At 48.3% G+C, this 22,267-nt stretch overlaps 1 protein-coding gene across 1 annotated transcript; it reads right to left on the reverse strand.

Moving 5' to 3' along the window:
* Window positions 1–5,530: 5,530 nt before the first annotated feature.
* Window positions 5,531–18,736, reverse strand: LOC149336346 (gamma-aminobutyric acid receptor subunit delta-like). The gene is made up of 3 exons (XM_089552836.1): window positions 18,399–18,736; window positions 11,966–12,293; window positions 5,531–6,429 (listed from the first exon to the last, which is right to left on the reverse strand). The coding sequence occupies exons 1-3, from the start codon at window positions 18,629–18,631 to the stop codon at window positions 5,614–5,616; spliced, it is 1,377 nt and encodes a 458-aa protein (XP_089408962.1). The 5' UTR covers window positions 18,632–18,736; the 3' UTR covers window positions 5,531–5,613.
* Window positions 18,737–22,267: the final 3,531 nt, after the last annotated feature.

Below are 22,267 nucleotides of genomic sequence, written 5' to 3' on the forward strand. Positions count from 1 at the left end.
TCTCCAAGTGTGATGTGTAAGGTACGAATGAAACACGAAAAAAATAGGTCATCGCTTTTCTACGTATTCAGCGGTTGGATAAACCATTATTCGCGGTTATAATTAACGTAAGCTGCTGTATCTCGTTTTTCGCGTGATACACAACTCACTCTAGAAGAAAGGGATTGGAGGAGGTAAAGTTTAATCCCAAGGAAGTGACAACAAAAAGCTAAAACGGCAATTCCCCCAAGTAGAAATTCTGAGGTCGCGCACCTCAACAAACTGTTCAGTGCTAGCAAAGTACTCACATAAATGGGTATTAGGACACTTGGCAGGTCACACCGAAATGGAAGCAAAATGGGAACAACTAAGAAGACATAACGGCTAATTTGGTGTCATCTAACAAGAGGCAGATGATCGATCCACTTGTACGCTCGCCACCTTGAAAATCGCAAGAGAAAACAGCAAAGAAAAAAGAAGCTGTATAGACTAAACGGAGTTCTCAAAACGCCTGTTCATAGAAATCTAGTTCGCGATGTATGTAGCCGAAACACGGTCGCTCTGAATAAAGCTGCTTTGACGATCTCCCCGAGGAACGACCACATTTTTAATATCATTTTTTTATTCTAGAGGCTTGATGTATTTAGGACGTCATTTCACGTAAGCACTCAAGAAGTTTTCAGCACGGCGCAGAATTTACGTCCTCAACGGCATTTGAGCTATCTGCCTACCAGAAACACGAAAAACAAACAAGCAAACAAGGCTGTTCAAAAAGGTGCTGCGAACCGACGCCACTGGATAACGTTCGCTGCAGCGGTAGCAAACGTTTTCACAAATTGAGCTCCTCTGTTCGCATATGATTTTCGACTACACGAGGCTAGATTCTCTCTCCATTTGACACCACCAGATCATCTTGTCGTCAGCTTGGCACTGTAATGTGCGGCTATATACGGTACTCCCTTGTCCTCCGCTCTACGCCGTTAATTATACAGATGTTCAGCAGCTGCGTCGCAAGTATCACTTCGCAAAATCAGACAAAAGCACGCTAAAGCGAATCAATGACATTGGTACGAAGAGATATAAAATAACCGTAATTGAAGCGCGATCCATAGCGTCGGTCGGCGGGCGACGCACATATGCAAGAGCCCTTGCGCACGGCTGCTGCGTCAGCGGTCGGGCCTGCTTATATTTAGCTGAGTCCGCAAAGCGGGCACGGCGCGCATATGCCGCGATGTGTGCGGGGAGCGACACGCACGAAGCGGCTGTCTGCCGAGCAGCGAGTGCCGCATGAACAACCTCCTCCCTTCTCCTGACAGCTGCGCGTGCTAGCGTTCTTCAACCTCTATTATGTACCCGCTTCACGGAAACGTTCCGAAATGCGTGGCTGCGGCGATGGCCCGTCGTTGATTCTGCCTCGTCGCTTTAAAGCGAGCCTGAGGGCAAATGGTAAAAGTTGGCCTGCGTCGTACATAACTATCAGTGAAAACGGACCATTTATAAGGCAGAAAACAAAAACAAAAAAAGAGAACGTTTGCAACATTCGCGTCCGGGGCGAAAGCACAGCGTACCCAAACATGCAGAATTGGTCTTTCTCTACTTAACATTCATTGATCCCAGGGAGTCCTCATACCACTCTCGACGCAGTGGGTTCAACGACAAGCGATGCGCCACTGCCACAAGCGGTGCTGCCACAAACGGAATTCGCGCGATCCAGGTTGCTCTCGGACACACAAAGCTAGACATTTTTGCTAGGCTCTGAATCTCCGGTTTAGTGCTTTCGGACTGAAAAAATCATGGGCAGTTTAGCTTGGGGCTAATAACAGATTATCGTGCGCTAGCACGATTAGCCCTGGTTTTGCATGGTTTGTCTAGGCCTTCTATGGTTTTGACCGACTTGAACTGGCTCACCTTGGTGCATATGTCATATGATGTAAGTTTGCGTTACGATTGCATCAATTTCGACTTGTACTGCAGTGGAAATGGTCATTCTCTATATTCATAGATCCCTTGGAGTCCTGATACTACTCCTGGCTCAGTGGTGCAGCGGTTAAGCGATGCGCCACTGCCCTGCGATGGCAGGTGCTCCCAGCGGTGGGGCTATGAGACCCAGGTTGCTCATCCCGAGGAACCCCTCGCGACTAATCATTGATTGAACTTCCATCTGCCGTGATGGCCAGGTTGCTCACAATCCAGTGTGTTGGTTGATCACGTGATCACAAGGTCACGTGACCTAGATGTCCCACCTGCCACCCAGGCGCTTTGCCCCCAGCTCTTCCAGGTCGCGGACGGACCAGAGACAAATTGACAAAGGATTTTCGGCGGAGTTGAAATCCAAGTGCTAGCGCAATAAAAATTGCGAGGACACTTTGGCTATATGGATACCCAAATTATACATCTTTCGGGGATCTTAAGTGTTACTTACGCTTTATTACACATTTTCCCCTCTAATTTGACATAAATACGACATTTTTCCGACCATTCTGTGGCAATTTCCACTATGCCGTGACGACTTCCGGTGGATGTGAGGTCACACCGTTCCCGTGGCAATATGACGTCCGCGCTATTTCGGCACCATTTCGACATTTTTTACTGTTATTAACTAATTTCTCTACAGTCATCAAACGTCGCTTCTAGGTTCATTTGTTCCTCCTCTATCTGAAGCAATGATTCGTTTTCTCCAACATTTTTAGTTCCCGAGTTAACACGAGTTAAACGGTGCCGACAGTATGAGCCATTAAAGAAAGGCTTTCGTCTTTAAATAGAATAACAGTTGGCGCCATCAGCGGCGATTTCGCGGTTGAAATGCGTGCGTCAGCACAGATTTTTGTATGCGAATCTCAGAGGCTACCCTATACCGCCATTCACTTCAAAACGCGGGCAACACGCGTCTCTTTCGGTAAAGACATCACAAGCTTTAATCACGGGCGGAAAGATATCTGAATCAAATTTTCTCTGCCATATTTCTAGGGCAAAGAACGAAGATCGAGGAAGAAGGACGAAAAATGCGGTCTCCATCTATTTGCGCTAGAAACATGGAGACCAGTATAAATTTGTTTTACAAATTTTTTCTCCGATAAAGGCGATCAACTTTATGGCTTTTGGAAAAACATCAATGTAGCCAATAAGACCCAGGTCGCCAATTTTTACTGAGAACACTTTTTGTATGGAGGTGACCTCTGCGTACCTTCAACACATCTGTGCAATCAAATTTAATCTTTTGTGCAGTGGTGATCTTGCAAGATAAAGCAGACAGATAAAGCAGGGCGGATTAACCATGCAATCCCCGGTTGGCAACTTCGCACTGGAGGTGAGGGATAAAGGGAGGGAAAGAGGAGAGAATGAGAGTTCAGTTCTTTGCTAGAATGGGAAGTATAATACACTGAACACTCGCCTGCCTTAAGTCTTGCGCTTAGGCCTATAGCTTTTAGGGGTGAGTAGGACAAAGCCTGACATTTTGGTACTTAGCGCCCTCTAGCTTTTTTTAAACGAGCAAAACGCTCGTTGGTTGGTTTGCGGGTTTAACGTCAACAGGTGACTCAGGCTGAGAGACGCCGTAGTGGAGGGCTCCAGATAATTTTTACCACCTGGAGTTCTTTAACGTGAACTTGCTGAAGTACCTCGGGCAGTACACGGACGTCTAGCATTTCGCCTCCATCGAAATGTGAACGGCGCGGCCAGGTTTTGATCCGCGTCTTTCGGGTCAGTGGCCGAGCCACCGTAGCGTCTTTAAAAACATATCGTTTGGATATTTAGCTACCATGACTCGCCACATGCTCACTGCAGTTAAATTTAGAGCTCTGGAGATTTGATGTTTCCTAAGAAGAGCAAAAATTTCTGAACCGTGGCCGAAAACCACGACTAAACTGAGCAAGCAACTTGGATAATGGCAAGCATTTAGTTGCAACTTGTCAATGGCTTTATCTCACGCAAAGTTTAGGAATGCTTGCAGCGCACGTTATTCAAAGAGAATTATATTTACAGTTTGAATTTTTACAAACTATGCCGTTTGTAATATATTGTTGCAAAGTGGGTATCCTAAAAACAAAAGTAAACATATGGTGGTGTTTACTAGCAAAATATTGAATATTTGGTTCACTGGCTGCAAAGGAGGCCATTTTGTAGTGGTAGAAATTTGAAATTTCGCAAAGTCCGGAAAATGAAATCGTGCACCAATCGGCTTTACTATTTTTTTTTTTCGCTGGCAAGCCATATGTTGCTCGACAAAACTTATTTTTCTGTATACAACACCATACATTAGGATTAAATTGTGCACTGGATATGTGCCGTTGATGCTTCACAACAAAGCCCTCAAAGTGTTATCACAACAATGTTGTGATGTCTTGCATTGCAGCCAGCTGATGTTGCTAAAATTCATTGCTTCCTTTCCTAGGATGCCCAAAAATGTGAGAGGTCATAAAGTGAGAGCTGCGCAGGCAAGGACATACACAGTCCATATGCGTATCAACGCTAAGCATATAGGACCAAGTTGACCAATTTCTTTTGTTAGTGGCATTTAAGTACTTAATTTTTGGACACAGCGACCTTAGAGAGAAAGTTGTAATGAAAGGATGGGCGGTGAGGTCGGACGGCGGGAATGCGACCCTGGCCTGCTACTCCATCACACAGCGATCTCGTTTCCAAGACAAGATCGCTGGATTTCGAAGCATAACATACATGCTTAACAGGCATGTTAGCATGTTTGATGTCACTGCATAAATACTGTCAGGTGAGACTCAAGATATCATGTCTTACACTGCGATATTGTTAGATCACCAAGAAAAGCTTTCAAAAAATATATACTTCTTACAAATATTTTTTGGAAGGAACGGTTTTCTTTTTAATGTGTTGCTGCTTTGTAGCATTACCTAATGATTAGGAGAGAATGCACGACATACTGATCACTTTTAATAGAAATCTGAAGAGTCACAGTTCGACTATCATCCTAAGACACGAGGCCGACCTCGTGTCTCATCTTTTTCCTATTGTAACGCCCTCCGTTCTAGGCTTATACAAGAACTACGCTTGAGAAGTAACTAGCTCTATTCCAACCTATTTTTATGATGTCGAGACCACGTTTATGACAAACGAATACTTTTATTCGTGCGAAGAGTACTCTCCGCGAAAATCGCACCTTATTCGAGGCATGCTCTCCGTACTTTATGCCACATAAAAGAAGATGTACATGAAGTATAGACGTAACCATGCGTAACTTATGCTAAACATGTCCACCCGATCATAAGAAATTTCTTTGCGATCTAGCGCCGAAAAGCCTTGCAAGCAATTAAGTTGACATGGTGCTGTATAAAGACGCCTCGAAAAGGAAAAGCGAGGGTCTAGATAAAATAAAAAAAGACTGCTGTACTATCAGCGGCCACAAACAATAGCGTCTAGCTCAGCCAGAGATTTTTATATCCCCGGTCTAAACATTCATGCGACATAAACATTACCAGGTACCGCATCATCATATGATTTCATCCCAGACAAAACACTGCTATAATATCATCATATGATCGCACTTCAAAATAACTCATAAAAATTATGGAAACGAGTCTGGCATATTTGAGAGAACAGTAATACAAACACACACATTCTCGAGTGGCGAGAAACAGCACCCGAGGCGAGGCGGAGGTCCGTTCAGTCGTACGAAGTCGCGTACCACAGGAAATATATGGACGCCACCAGCGCGAACGCGACAGGAAAGATGACGCGTGCGAGCATATCGAGTTCGTTGACTCGATACGCTCGGTACGAGCGTTCCGTCTGGCTAGCCGTGTCACACACGACCGTGACCGCCCTCATGGTGGGGGGTCTGCGGCAGACGCGGTAGCGGGGCTCGGCCACCGAAGACGCCGACGCCCAAGGGTTCGCCACGCCGGCGGTCTGAGCCCTGGCCTGCTCCCGGTAGGCGCCGTGGGCCACCACGAACTCCAGCAAGCTGCAGAAGACCATGACTGCGCTGACGAAAAACCACACGTCCCCCGGCTGGAGCTGGGTCGAGTGCGGATTGGCGATGCGGTTGTGGCCCACCTGAGCCACAAGCATGAGCAGGCAAGCGACACCCAGCGTCACCCTGGAGGCGGCCGCGCCGACGTCCACCCAGAAGGCCATCCAGGACACGACCACCACCATGGTGGACGGCATGTAGGTGGTCAGCAGGAACGACCACGTCACCTTGGAGAAGTGGAAGCGGGCCGCGACGGTGGGGGCGCTGCCGACCACGGAGGAGGCGTCTTCGAGCTGCACGGGCTCGGTCAGGACGAGGGCGTAGATGAAGGGACGCGCGTCCTGGTGCACGGTGACGCTCTCGTACTGGCCCCGAAGAGGGCTGACGGTGTCGTTGTTGATCCACGTGAGGCTGGGCACGCTGTCGCTGTTATGGAAGAGCTTGACCACGAGGCTGCACACGCTGACGCCCAGGAGGAAGTTTGCCTGCTGGCCCAGGCAGAGAACCTGCGCGGGTTTATTCCGAGATGCGTTTTCTGGCTGGTTTGGTTTTATGGGGTTTAACGTCACAAAGCGACTCAGGCTATGAGGGGCGCCGTAGTGGAGGGCTCCGGAAATTTCGACCACCTGGGGTTCTTTAACATGCACTGACATCGTTTTCTAGAGAAAAGGACTCTAGAGTGCGGGATCAGTACTGAAAGCCTGCTTGTTGTGAGGAAAAAAAAGAAGTTATGAAGCGGGGTCGTGAATGACATGAATTTCCCAGCGGATATACCGTTAGGTATACTTACAGCCTATAAAAAGCCACGTGCTTATAAAAATTTATGAAAATTTTGTGACAGCCAATCGTATATTGCTATTTTAGAGACCGCACTTTGCAAACCGTGAGTCCACGTGATGTTGTTAATTGAAGGCATAAGAGATCATTTTATAATTATGTAAACTACACACAATGTAGCGCACAAAGATGCGCTGTACGCGATTTCAGTTTCGATAAAGGAGCGCCGCCTCTGTGGAGTTTGCAGGGAGACCCCTGCCGTCGTAACTGCCGACGCCATCTTGGGCTTCATGTTAACAGCTATGGGGCTGACAAAGAAGCGTATGGCTTATGGTAATGTCATCAGCTGGAAACATTATTAACAGACGAATAAGTTTTTCAAGCGGTTTTGTGCCGCTTTCATTCGCGCAAGTGCTATGGAATTAGCGCCCACCACAGCAACCAACCGGAAGCAGGTGACGACGCTTCGACGGAGCGAACGATCTGCATCGGTGAGTGCAATGGCCGTAATTAACATGTGTAGCTGAATGAGTCGGAAAACAAAATGAAATTTGCTGAAAAGCAGAACAGGTGAATGCGACCGAAGAGCTGAGATTCGGAGGAGCAGAGTTTCTATTGTACGCTCTCGTTGCTTGCTTGGTCATGGAGAGGGTGAATTAATTTTGACAAGCAGCGTTTATGATGGAGTAGCCCCATTCTCAATCGATCATACAAGCGGCAAAGGTCACAGCGAGCTATGTGACCGAGGCGAATTCCCATTTGACTGCTGCAGTGTTCGCGTTCGAAGGGATACGCGCGATGAAACTGAAATTCAGTTCCTCCTGCCAATCACATAGGACTATTCACATTACTAGCTGTAGACATCAGTTCATGGAAAAAAATACGCGCTCTCACTTAGACACCTCTCGCTAGGAGTTATCGGTGCACTAATAACACACAAGACTAATGAAAGGGAATAAAAAAGCCGACAGAGCACTTAAGAGTGCTTACATGTGAGAAGGCGTCAGCCCGCCCGCTGAGTTTGTGAACGCAGTCCTCGCGCGCTGCGGTGTGATGGAATCCGATGCAACGCAGCTGGTAATTCAACCTCCGCCTTAAGGGCATGACACGGCTGCTAATCGGTTAATGCCCATATATGGGTTATTAATCTTCCTCTAATTAACTATCATACATTCCTGGGAGCCCCCATACCACTCACGGCGCAGTGGTGCAGTGGTTAAGCGGTGCGCCACTGCCCTGGGAAGGCAGGTGATGACACCGGTTGGACTTGTACGGTTGAGGTTGTCCCGAGCAACCTCGCGCGACCAATCATTAATTTAACCACCGTACACGATCATATGGTCGTTGCGCTCCTCCGTGCTACCGTTGTAGTCATCCTAGGCTTTGCATTTCCCGCCTGCCGATCGCACTGAGGGAAGGGCTGGTGTGGTGGGCTTCTGAATCGATGCAGCGCGTCAGAAGAAATCAGAAACCGCAAGCCCACTGAGCTGCTGCGTGGATGATGCACCTGGCTGAGCACCATGCGCAGTCTGTCGAAGCATCGCTGCTGCGGGAACTGCTCCCGTAGTGCCTCTATCAGCTGGTGCGCATGATCGTAACTCTGTAAACAGAGGGCGTCGCCTCATGTACCCAAACAGCGTACCATAGCATGGATGTCTTGTACTTTGGCGTGCCTGCGGCTCCCAATTTCCCAACTACCGCCACGTCGGGCCTACCAGTCACCGATAACGGATTATCAACTGGCTTCTCGCCTCCAATGCAGCCCCGTCATATCGGAGCAGCGTACCGACACAGCAGCCGTGCAAGCACGTCGCGGTGACGCCTCATTCCAGTCGCTGACACTGTGGCAGACCGTTTGCCCTGGTCTCGCACTACGTGCTCGTCCTATGCGAAATACGGTTGCCGAGCTCGCCACTGTACGCAATCCTGCGCTTCCTCGCGCAACCACTCCTCTTGGAATGTGCCGCTCTTTAAGGCCCGAGCCGGCTTCTTTATGACCAGAAGCCTTGCAAGCCAGGCGTCATCGTCGTTTTGACTTCCCTTCATTTGATTTGGTTTGGTTTTATGGGGTTTAACGTCCCAAAGCGACTCAGGCTATGAGAGACGCCGTAGTGAAGGGCTCCGGAAATTTCGACCACCTGGGGTTATTTAACGTGCACTGACATCGCACAGTACACGGGCCTCTAGAATTTCTCCTCCAAAGAAATTCCACCGCCGCGGCTGGAATCGAACCCGCGTCTTTCGGGTCAGCAGCCGAGCACCATAACCACTGAGCTACTGCGACCACGTAGGTGACCACTCCAGTCACCAGCACAATTTGTGACGGAACAGCGCAAAACACCGGGACAAGAGACAAGCGCTGACTTACAACTGATTTTTATTTCGAAGAAACACTGCTTCTTATACCTTCTTCACCCCATCAAAAACATATGCGTCACAACCATGTCGTTCTAGCGTCCAAAAAATTACAACATACGACAAATAATCACAGATTTCACGATAATCACAATAATCACAGTGATTATTTGTCGTATGTTGTAATTTTTTGGACGCTAGAACGATATGGTTGTGACGCATATGTTTTTGATGGGGTGAAGAAGGTATAAGAAGCAGTGTTTCTTCGAAATAAAAATCAGTTGTAAGTCAGCGCTTGTCTCTCGTCCCGGTGTTTTGCGCTGTTCCGTCACAAATGAATAACCAACATGCCCAAGCTAGTGTCCTGGCACCAGCACAACTGAGGCACCCGTCAGTCACTCCTGCCTGCTACCTTCCCAGCCTCCGATGCCCCGTCACCTGTAGAACACAGTTCACATTCCGGCATTGCCAGTGTTGTGGAGCTGCATGACTTGACTATATTAAATTCGAGTTGTACAGGAGCCCTTACATGCTCGCTCAACACCCGGTGAACATTTCTACGTGGCACAAGATCAGCTGACCGCATCTGGACCCAGTCGCAGCTACAGCCTCATTTTGCCGTGGGCACTACAGCACAGGCTCCATGCCGTTGGTCCTATAGCTGCCAGGAAGGTGAGCCTTCATCAGCATGCACTGTTCTTACAACCACGCCCACACTGCCTGCGGTGGCCATAGCTGTTTCCAGCCCAGTCTTCCAAACGCTACCGCAAGCTTCCAGTGCGATGTCCTCATCCGGCCCTCACCTTCCAGAACGGCGTCTTCAGAGGCTCATCACAATCGACGGCAGGCCCGCTACAGGACGCTTTCCACGCGCTCTTAAAGCCCGAGTGCACTATATGCGCATAGCCCCACTTTAAACGGCAATTTCTCGCTGAGGCAGGTGTTCAGCTTATCACGTTGATTGTGTTATTTACAGAACAGTCACCAACACCTTCGACCAACAATCCCTTCAAAATAATTTAACTCATGCGCAAGACTGGTGCAGTGAATGGCTAATGACACTTAACACAAGTAAATGCAAATATATGTCGTTCCATCGTCGCCGTAACCCTCTTCTGTTCCAATACAGCATATGTAACGTTCCTCTCGATCTTGTCCAATCATACAAATACCTTGGTGTTCAAATTTGTCATAATCTTACATGGAATACGCATATTTCAAACATCATATCATCCGCCAACAGAACACTAGGATTCTTAAAGCGTCACCTACGCTCTGCACCTCAGCATGTCAAGCTCCTCGCATACAAATCATTAGTCAGATCAAAATTAGAATACGCATCTCCCATCTGGTCTCCAAAGCAAGCATATCTCAGTAATTCAATTGAAGCAGTTCAAAACCGAGCAACTAGATTCATTCATTCATCGTATTCTTTTGATATCAGCATATCATCCCTCAAATCACAGTCCAGCCTACCTACCCTTGCTCATCGCCACTACATTGCAAGTTTATGTTTGTTTCACAAGTTTTTTTACACTGAGCTACGACAGGAACCCTACATCTGCGCACCACCACCACGCATCTCCCTCCGCACCGGCCATCAGCAGCAAGTGTCACGACCTCGCGCCCGCACCACTACATTTTCTTCATCATTCTTCCCCCGGACCGCCAACGACTGGAACGGCCTTCCCCGAGAACTTGCTGCTATCACATGCCAATCATTGTTCATCGAAGAAGTCACGCGTGTACTTGCTCAGTGATAATCTTATATTTGTATAACTTTCAACTTATCTGTTAGTCATTCTGTATTTCATTTCTGTGTGCCCCACCCCTTATGTAATACCCTCTAACGAGGGTCTTTAAGGTATTAAAGTGAAGTGAAGTGAAGTGAAGTTACCCTTTACCACCAGCATACAGACACCTGACACCTAGTGCGTGTGCTTTCCTGCCCACTGCCCCTCCCACGGCTGCCACAATTGAGCCTTGCCGACCACTTGAAGCCGGACGACTTCACCGGCATCCCAAACTGGACCTCGGCCTTACTTTGTCAAGAACTTTCCTTGATGACGACTGTTACACCACGCACCATGCATCGTGACCTTCAGCGCTACACGCACGTCTTCGCGCGCCACAATACAGTGCGCCTGCCCTTGCGGCTACCATACGGTGGTCCGTTCAAAGTGCTCCAGCGCGCTCCCATGCACTTCCTCCGGTTCATCGACCATCGGGAAAATAGTCTCCGTTCACTGTCTGAAGCCCATACAAGACTGACGTCATCACCACCATTCTGTCACAGCAGCTCTCGACTACGATACCCGTACAAAACGTGCACGTTTCGCACCAGCACCATGCCCCGTCCGCCACTGATAGCCAACAATTCTGGACAAAAGCATTTTTGAACGAGAAAGAGCCTACGAACACAATTTTCCCCATATTCTAAGATTTCAATACAAATATCAATATATCTGCAGATCTCTCGTCAACAGGCTTGAATTTTTTTTGCTCTTAAAATTTTTGCGGTAGTCAAAAGCGTTCCCCATTGGTTTTCTATGGAAGTCTTAGCTGCTCCATGCTAGCGATGGAAAATTTTAATAAGAAATATTCAAAATATTTGTACAAGAATGTTGGACATGGTAAAATTCAGCCTTCCCGCCTCTAGGCTTCCTCGCTACAGGGCCTGAGCAGGGGTGGTTGATCAAGGGTAGCGGGGCCTCTAGCTAAGACAGGGAAGGTGGCTGGGGTATGGTGCTTCTGGAGGGAGGAATCTTCGCTCTCTAGGTACAGAGACAGACGCCGGAATTTTCGCATTTTGATACCGATACTGCTTTTGTAGTAATACAGCTTGTGCACATTAAACAACCTCTTATGTCTAGGGCTTTCTGTGCGACAGACCCAAGGTACCAGGCTCACCTGGAAGACCATCCTCTGGCGGGAAAGCAGGAAGTCGTCGTCCCTGACGAAGACGTCGGCCTCTTCGCAGCGCTCCACTCGGCCGATGCTCTCGAAGACGACGCTGGGCTGCCACACGCGGTGCGCCAGGAACCCGGGCATGATGCGGTGGCCGAGCTGGCGCAGCAGCTCCACGTTGACCCGGGAGTCGCGCCACAGCAACGACACCCAGCCGTGCAGCTGGAACCCCAGTGTGCTGTCCTCGATGTCGCCCACAAACGTCACCTCGAGTTGGATGAAGACCTCGGTCTTGTTGTCGGCCGTCTGCGGAGGCGAAGATTTGCTGTACCTGCGTGAACAGCACCGGCGAGAAAATTTTATTTATCATCATCATCATCAGCCTGACTACACCCACTGCAGGGCATAGGCCTCTCCCATGTCTCTCCAATTAACCCTGTCCTTTGTCAGTTGCCGCCACTGTATCCCCGCAAACTTCTTAATCTCATCCGCCCCCCTAACTTTCTGCCGTCCCCTGCTACGTTTCCTTTCTCTTGGAATCCACTCCGTTACCCTTAAGGACCAGCGGTTATCTTGCCTTCGCATTACATGCCCTGCCCAAGCCCATTTCTTCCTCTTGATTTCAACTAAGATGCAATTAACCCGCGTTTGTTCCCTCACCCACTCCGCCCTCTTCCGATCTCTTAACGTTACACCTATCATTTTCCTTTGCATAGCTCGCTCCGTTGTTCTTTGGATCGTGGTTTTAAGGCCACCGTGGTTGTCGTGTGCACAGATCCGATCACACTTGTCTAGAGTGCTCGGTCGGTGTGCTGCGGAGCAAATGAACTGAAATCTTTTCACAGGTGCTTTGCTAGCTGTAAGGCGCTGGTGCCTGTTTGTTTCACGTCTCTATTCGGCTGCTATCCACCGCAAGCATTATCAATGAAAGTCAATACCTTCTTCGTAATTTCTCTTCATTCCCCCCGACCGGCACCTTTCCAGCGCTCTATACAAGTGTGATCGACTCTGTACTTGCCAAAAATTTTTGCGATGACTTTCTGGCCAACGCGAATGCTATTCAGGAGTTCTATTGGTCCACACGGACCAAGAAGAAAGGGTAAAGGGCTCTTTAGGGGATGGCCCGTCTGTGGTGAAGAGGTCCAGCAGTCTAAGAAGTAGTGACCTACCAGGGTTTGCGATAAAATTGTGGTTTTCACACGTCGATCTTTTCTGGAAGCGAAGAAAATCAGCAAGTTAGGTCGAAACAGCATCATTTCTTCATCGCTGCATATCGTTCTTTGCTGTGCAAGAAATGGAGTTTACTATAATACCATAACGGGACTAAACGTCCTTCGCGGATAATTGTTTCCAGATACGTGTGATTCTGGTGTGCACGGGACTTATCTCAACTACACACTTCTATGCAATTTTTAAAATAAAATTAAGATGACTGCCATGGGCGCATGCCACCACCGCTGTTTATTAAGTTTTGCCCAACAAGAGACTTGCTTTGGAAACATTTATCTAGCACTTCCTGTTTGCCTATCATGATCACCCATGACAATATTTAAACGGCACCGTTATCAGGTCGAGTACAAAAACGTGCGGCGGCTGATAAAAGGACTCAGCGCCAAAGATAACGAAAAGGACGAACACTGTTGTTCGAACCTACTAGCACGTTTCCACATTTTCATGCCCGTCACTCACAACGCATACCACTCAAAGCCAAATACACTGATCTGAACGAAGTTAGCTGATGGGTGCGCACGATTTCACGGCTGCTGCTCTCCAACATTGACACTGGCTCAAGCGTTGTAAGTATTTCAAAAGATGTTTTTCCCCCGGCATGAACTCCCTGTACTCACCACAGCGCTGGCACTGTAGGACACGTACCGGAAGTCCAACGCTTTATCGCTCTAGCTTTATCTGAGCGCTCGTCGGCATGCTCTTACCTATTCGCGTCTTCGCGACATAATGATACGAGTGCATAGTAAACAGCCGCGGAAATATGCGCTGTTTTACTGCACGGAGAGCTCGCGAGAACAAAAAGGAAATTAAGCTACTACAAGTACATGCCCTCGTCTGGCCCTCTGGACAGGTGACTGAACTTTCAATGAACGCCTGGCCCAGCCCTTTCCTTTCCGTCTTTAATACCGTATTTTCCGGTGTACAAGACGCACCCTTGTATAAGACGCACCCGCCATATATGCAGGCTGTCATTGAAAAAAATTGGTATATAAGACGCATCCGTGTATAAGACGCACCCCAATTTACCCAGTTAGGCTAGTGAGACTTAATTAAACATGCTTAAGCGACCATCGCAAAAAGCACCGTACGTGTGAGAAGTTCTTAAGCAACGCTAAGTGCTAAGTGATCGAAAAAGGCAACACTCACGCCATACCCGCCCACGTTTTAACACAAAAGAAAAAAAAGCGAAAGAACTCTCTTTATGTCCATAACAATTTATTTTTACATAAAACCTTCAAAGTCTTCATCTTCGGATGCGCTATCGAAAAGGCAACGCGGCTGAAGCATACTCTTCGCACTACGTACTTGCAAAGGGTGACTGAAAAAAAAAACGTCGGCTTCTCTTGGCTTGTCTTGACAACGGCGAGAAGCGCGACTGTCGCCATCTTTTGCCATTTCACATTACCTTTGCTTGGGGCCTCCGAAACGGCCGCGTGTTTAAGATCCCGGAAGTGGTCAACCCCGCCGTTTCATGATAAAGTTCACCTAAAAAAGTTGCGCACGGCGGTCCCCGTATTGAAGTATTAACCATGTTACAACCGCGTTATTGGTAGTAATATTTTTTCGATGAATAAAGCTTGAAAATCAACCTGAGTAATTTCTGAACTCGCAAAAAAAAAAAAAAACCCCGGAAAATTCGCATATAAGACGCACCCTTGTATAGGACGCACCAGCAAGAATTTTGAAAAAAAAAAAACCGCGTCTTATACACCGGAAAATACGGTAATGTATTCGTATTCTCAGGAATATGTTAACTGGAAGCATATTCCAACCGCGGTTTGAGCTCTAGTCAAACCGTAGTTAGAACATGCCTTCGTTATTTGGAATCCGTACAGGGCTTAGTTGACACAGTCACTGGAAGCATTACAGAGTCATACGATTCGTTTTACACCAAGCAACTACACACCCGACAGTGACACACCTCCGGAACTCCCTGAACTTCCAAAGACTAACAATAAAGACAGATTTCATTGTTTCAGCACTCCTTCAAACTCGACCACAGCACTTCTACTTTCCGACCCGAACAGATTCTATTTCATATAACTCTTAACGCACTGATTTCCCATTCAGAGTACACCTTTCATTTTGCGGGAACTTTTTATAATTCTTACCTTTGAGTTTAGCAAAACTCTGGACTGAGCAGCCACAAAAACGTTGCGTTCATTAAACAATTTTGATGCCCCGCCGCGGGGCTCAGTGGTTACGGCGCTCGGCTGCTGACCCTAAAGGCGCGGGTTCGATACCGGCCGCAGCGGCCGAATTTCGATGAAGGCGAAATTCTAGAGGCCGGTGTACTGTGCGATGTCAGCGCACGGTAAAGAACCCCAGATGGTCGGAATTTCCGGAGCCGTTCACTACGGCGTCTCTCATAGTCTGAGTTGCTTTGGGACGCTTAACCCGAATAAACCAATAAACCAAACCATATTTTTGAAACACTTTGTGCGCCGTTGTATAGCCTATGTTTGCTTTGAGTGAATCAATTGTTCCCCCTTCCCAACCCCCCCCCCCCCTCCCCTTAGCTTTTCTGCAGGTCTTGTAAAAGAATAAATAAATAAATAACCGTAGCGTTATTACAAACATAGCCTCATTAACAATAGCACGGTTACCAGAGTCCGTAACGCTCAGTGCAGAGTTTGCAGCTATCTGCTGTGAATTGCAAGCCACGAAGAACGTGTGACCTCCCCTCAACACCTTCCCTAAAGAATTAAACACGGTGCAACAAAACCGAAAATACAAAACCAATGCTACAAAGCGGTGGACTGCAATAAGAAATCCATGAGTCAGGTAGAGCTGACTTTAGCGGTAGGGATTAAAAAATTGTAAATTGCTTGGCTTAACCTCGGAAGAAACAAATAGTCGATGAAGTCTGCCGTATTACACGGCTTCGGAATTAATTTAGACCGCCTCGGGTTCTTTGCGCTACGTCGCACAGTACACAGGCTCCTTTTTCGTTTCGCCTCCATCAAAGCACGGCAGCCGCGGCCGGGACTGAACCCGAGTACTCCGGCTCAGTAGCCGAACGGCCTTACCACTGAGCTAGCGCGGCGGGGTAGTACTGCGGGAATGAATAAGCTTCAGTGTATTTAAAAGCATCCCTTAATTAAAGTAGGATACATTGCGTTTGATGGAGTAATTATTAATTGGTATACTCGAGAGAAGGCAAACGTAGTAGGGAGCGGGATAAGGAGGCCGCATATGGCATATGACAAGGTTATGTCTAGGGCTATGAAAGAGCCCCTGGAAATCTGTAGCGGCTGAACAGCCACCCTAGTAATCGCAAACAAAGTATTGAAATTCCAATAAGAAATGATGTCAGGCAGAGACCCGATCTGGCCAATGCCATTCACTGCGTGTTTAAAAGAAGTATTCACAGAACTGGATTGAGAACAGTTGACGGTAAGATTCAAAGCAGAATACCTTAGTAATCTGCGATTCGCTGATGACACAGCCTTGTTAAGTAACTCAGGGAACAAATTTTGAAGCATGATCAATTCCTGAGACACAAAGCCGAACGGCCGGCCTAAAAATTAATATGCAGGAAACTAAATTTTTAGCAGCCTCGGAAAGGGACAGCCGCTTACGATGGGAATCGAGGCGCTGGAAATAAGGAAATACATTTACTTAGAGCATGCAGGTAGTGGCCTCAGATCCGGACCACGAAATGAAATAGCTGGATTAGCGATGGGTTGGAGCGCATTTGGCAGGCAATCTCAAGAGGCAGTTTATCAGTATCCCTTAAAAGGTAAATATATAATAGCTGTATATGACCGATGCTCTTCTAATGTTCAGAAGCGTGGAGACGAACGAAAAAGGGTTGAACTTAAACTGAGGGTAATGCAGCAAACTAAGGAACAGTAAATGACAGGTGTGGCATTATGAGTCAGGAAGAGAGAAGGATGAGTAAGGAAACAAACTCGTAATAATGACATCCTTGTCACAATCAAGAAAAAAATCGGCTCGGGCAGGGCATGTAATGCGAAGGAATGATAACCGATGGTCGTTAAGGGTAACGGAGTGGATTTCAAGAGAAGGCAAGCGTAGCAGGAGACAGCATAAGGTTAGTGGGCGGATGAGATTAGGAAGTTTGCGGAGTTTGCGGGGATAAGATGGCCGCAGCTGGCACAAGACCTGGTTGATTGGAAGGATATGGCACAAGCCTTTGCTCTACCGTGGGCGTTGTCGGGCTGATGATGGTGATGATTGGCAGAGGCCTTTGTCCTGCAAGGGACAGGATGATGATCCCCGAGTACAGCCATGCGTCAACCAAGCAGCTACACGGTTACATTATCTTGTAAGTAGCAGTTCGGGCTGATAGTGACACCGGCTGCCCCGTGCAAGAGAAGTGGACAAAAGCACAAGAACTGACAGATAAAAATAGCATAGCGCCATGCACCACACACGGTAACACGCGCGAGGGCTTGTTCGTAAACATGGGCTGAAGGGCCAGCGTTCTTCCATCTAGCTATCGAATATGGCGGTTGTGATAACTGCATTCTGTTTCTCAGCCATGATTCCACTGTCTTACTTATTATCACCTAGCTGAACCTTTTTCTGCCCAGCCCTAAGCTTCACACTATACCGAGAGTCTTGTCTTCTCAGTATGATACGCCTTCGTAACACCATACATGCCAATGCAAGAAAAAAAAAGTCGGCAGAGATACTTAAGGCTGGTTACGTGTGCGAAGGCGTAAGCCCGTCCGCTCACTTTGTGAACGCAGTCGTCGCGCGCTGCTGAGTGATGTAACCGGATGATCCACAGCTAGCAAATCTACCTCTGCATGTCTTTATGTATTCTCCGCCGTAGCAACGTCGCCGCACTCCTTCTGATGCGCCTGCTAACTTCCTGACGGCAGTCGTCGCGCTCCGTCTTAAAGATATCAAGCAGTATTTAATGGGTTAATGCCCATATATGCAGAATTGGTGCTTATCTACTTAACATTCATGGATCCCTTTGAGTCCTCATACCACTCCTGGCTTTGTCGTGCAGCGATTAAGCGGTGCGCCAATACCTTGGGATAGCAAGTGCTGCCACCGGTGGGACTTGCGCGATCCAGGTTGTCCCGAGCAACCTCACGTGTCAAATCATTAATTTAAGCCCAACCTGCCAGGTTGCATGAGAACGCCATCTTTTATGGGTACCATGGAGTGTTAACAGACATATCCGGGTTTTCGCTCAATGGGGCAAGTAAGGCTTAATGCACCTCACCTGGAGCCCACGACCTGGGTGTAAAGAGCCGCTTCCTCGGCGGAGAACGCGGCACAGTCCCTGAGCAGCGTGAGGAGCAGGAGCAGCAGCCGGCTGGCCGAAGACGACCAGTGCCCGCTGCGCTCGGCTCTGGGGTCGCACCGGGCACGGCATCGCTCGGGGGAGCCATCGGGCAGTCCCGCTCCGCGGTCTTGTACCGAGGCGGCACCCAACACCTCGCACTCCGAACGCATCACCTTTGCCGCCTTTCTGGAAAGCAGAGCCAGTCGCTGCAAAACACTGGAAAGCCGACCGCCGCAGCACAGAAGACAGGACACGAGCCAGGTCACGTGAGGTGAACCTCGAGACAGCAAGAACGCGGCGCCGATGACGATGCCGATGCCGATGGAACCCGGATCGTGGCAGAGAGCGGATATTAGCAGACGACGCGCCCTTGTTCAGCCTGTGTTTTCTTCTATTTTAATTTTAGCTCGCATTATATACTTCCTCCATTCTGCTACTTTTCATTCTTGATAAATCATGCTGATGAATCAGCCTTTAGCCAGCCGATTCTTGAGCGATCCCCTAGAGAGTAAGCATGGGCGTCAACGTGCAGGACTCAAGCAACCAAGGATCTGGCGACTGGCATCAACGTACGGGTCTCTCGTTGCAGAATGCAGCATGCCATATTGCGTGGGCACAAAGACATCATCATCGCTCACTTCGGGACTTACTTCACTGATTCCGCAAACCTCTTCCCATTCATAGAAGTCATTAATGTTATACCTTCAGGCAGGGTTGTCGTTGGTGGATACTTCGCACCAAATTGGCTACTTTACGACCCCGTATGGCGATGAAAATTTTATGTTGACTCCCTGTCTACCTTCGAGACTCATGAAACATCTATTTTGGCGCATTAACTAGGCAATTTTTTTAGTCGCACCATAAACGCCGGCGGAGGAGGGGGGGAGGAGGGGGGTTGCACATCAAGGCACCTCTACCGGCGGTTAGGGTAGCTCGTGAGCCTGCATGCGCGCGCGGCGCGACTAGGAAGAGGCCGTGAGAGAGGGCTGCTTCAGCTTTGCAAATGGCGATACAACCCCTGCAGTGGCTTCCAAAAGCCAAGTCTGCACATCGGACGCTATAAGCCATGAATTCTGATGACACAGAAAGCGCGAAGAGCCGTGAAGGCATACTAAAGCTGACGCTACATTTTTTTGGATGTTCCTGCAAAGGGCTAGAGTCAGAAATGCGGGAAATGCAAACAATTGACGTACTTGAACTCGGTCACACACTATTCTTTAGTTTATGGCACGCAGCGTGATCGTACGTACTTTCACGCCCGGCGCAAGGTGCACTGAAAGTTTTCTTCCAGTTTTGAGCAGAAATGCTTAGCGCATGTTCTCCTGTGCGACCTTGTCAGAAAACAGGTGAAAAATGAAGCTAGGCAGCTTAATGCCGGTTCGACGAATAAGGTTCGGCCTACAGGTTCAAGACAAAACAGCTTCAGCATCCTGCTGGGTTGTTTGGCTAGAATGTGGCAAAATTACCATGGAAATATCGGTATCTACATGCACAGAGCATTCCATTATTCATTTATTTTTTGGCAGCGTACCTGCGGCTTGCAGACCAAGAAAGGGGCCATAATTTTGTGTCCTTTATTGTATTTCTTGCCCTGATTAAAAACGCTATTGTTTATTGTTCTTTAATAACAACTGTATTCATAACATCGCTGCTGTTCTATTTTGCTACAAATTTGGCGCTAACACTGAATGGCATGGCTACTTTGGCAGCTTCCATCTCGAGTTCTGGCTCCTCTCAAATGTGCCCAACGTCAACCCTGCCTTCAGGCAATACGGCGATGGCTATCTTGATAGTAGGTTGTACCTACTATCAAGATAGCCATCGCCTTTACCCTAGCCCATGTAAAGGCCTCAAGAAGGTGGATGAGCGGCTCCTTCTCCGCCTCTTCACCAATACATTGCTCTGCCCGGCAGCCCTAAAACATTTCGACCCCTCCTTTAGCGGCAACTGCCCGCACTGTAGTGCGGCGTCTTCGGACACCTATCACATGGTGTGGGCCTGCCCCTCCAACCCGGCCATTCCCCCCATCCCCAACCCAACCCGGGAGGACTGGGAGGCGACCCTGCTCGGCTGCCCCGGCTTACAGGCCCAACAAGACTTAGTCGGGCGCGCCCGGGCGGCGGCTACCGCCACTGGGGTCCCAAACTAGGGACCTCCACCTAGTGTTTGTAAGGATCGGTCCCTTACGGCCTGATCCAAACACCTCCTGTCCCTTCTGAATAAATGTTTTCACCACCACCACCACCAGACAATAAGATCTATGGAGGGCACTTGACTACTTACCTGCTCTGAATGCGCAAGCATCTATGTCTCATCGTGGGCTACTAGATAACTGTATTTCTTTACGTGCTAGTAGTACTTCGTGAGTAGTACTAATGTCTCAAACGACTTCAGAGTAAAGGCCTTTAAGTTCATGCCATTTAGGTCAAAGACATTTAAGGCGAAGGCCTTTATATCAAACGTGTTTACCCTAATGATCTTTACCTTAAATGTCTTCGACGTAAAGTATTTTACCCTAAAGGTCTTTCACCTTAAAGCCTTTACCCTACAGATCACTAGGTGTCTATGTATACAATAACCTTAGTTCACAGCCCGGCTTTTGAGCCACCAATATGGGACCATGGCGACTTCATGGGAGTTTCCGGACCACTTTGTTTGGACAACAACGTCAGGTTTCGTTGCCGCTGAGCCATATAAAACTTTCACATTAATAAAAGTAACAAATAGGCTTAGCTTAAAAACCACGCACCCAATAATGGTAGCGATAATTTTTAATGTACACCATTGGAGGTGTCATACCATAACCAAGATGTCTCAGGTATTAAGAATATAGACACTATACGCTTCGACCACACTCCACCCGGCAATGCCTGACATTACTACACCCTGCTGCGTTTTTGGCTGCGTTTTTCGTGACGCTCGGTCTCTGGGCCGCGCGCTGAGGCTAAGCCCTAGCAAGGCGTAGGGCCGCCCCTCCCCCCCCCCCCCTCCCCCTGGATCCCCGGTGTTTGCAATTCGTCACCGGGTTCTTTTTTTTTTTCATAAAGAGAACACTCCATGTGTCGATGGGTCTGTACGAACAGGCCTGGGGTGCGGCCTGATCTCGGTGAATAGCACCGATAACGCACTTCCTCACCAGAGCAGGATTTGGCACACCCTGGTGTAGTGCTCGGCCGCAACCTTCTATGAACGACCCAATTAACCCTCGGCCCTCACTCTTCACTGGCTGCGGAGCAGCTGATCGGGGCGGCGGTCAGACCTGTGACGCAGCGGACAGTGCTAAGAATCATTGGCTCCGGACAGGCCGCCATTGGAAACTGAACCTGGCAACGTTCAACGCAAGAACCTTATCCAGTGAGGCTAGTTTAGCAGTACTGTTGGAGGAATTCGCGGGTATTAATTGGGATGTCATAAAGCTTAGTGAGATTAGGAGGACAGATGAGGCGTATACAGTACTAAAGGGCGGGCACGTACTGTGCTACCGTGGATTAGCAGACAGACGAGAACTAGGCGTGGGATTCCTCATCGATCAGGATATAGCTGGCAACATAGAGGAGTTTTATAGCATTAACGAGAGGGTGGCAGCTATCGTAATTAGGCTTAATAAGAGGTATAAGCTGAAGGCGGTGCAGGCCTACGCGCCTACATCAAGCCATGATGACCAGATCATTGAAACCTTCTGTGAAGACATGGAATCGGCGATGACCAAAGTAAAATCACAGTACACTGTACTGACGGGCGAATTCAATGCGAAGGTAGGCAAGAAGCAAGCTGGAGACCAGGCGGTAGGTGACTATGGTATAGGT

The sequence above is a fragment of the Amblyomma mixtum genome, chromosome 7 (assembly GCF_055824585.1).
Source record: "Amblyomma mixtum isolate Tamu chromosome 7, ASM5582458v1, whole genome shotgun sequence".
NCBI lineage: Eukaryota > Metazoa > Arthropoda > Arachnida > Ixodida > Ixodidae > Amblyomma > Amblyomma mixtum.

What these genes read in the sequence shown, in the direction of transcription:
- LOC149336346 (XM_089552836.1), bottom strand. Translation starts at nt 18,631, where the DNA reads ATGCGTTCGGAGTGCGAGGTGTTGGGTGCCGCCTCGGTACAAGACCGC. An exon ending in ACCCAGGTCGTGGGCTCCAG is followed by an intron (nt 12,294 to 18,398) that starts GTGAGGTGCATT and finishes CTGTTCACGCAG; the next exon opens with GTACAGCAAATCTTCGCCTC. An exon ending in GCCAGAGGATGGTCTTCCAG is followed by an intron (nt 6,430 to 11,965) that starts GTGAGCCTGGTA and finishes AAACCCGCGCAG; the next exon opens with GTTCTCTGCCTGGGCCAGCA.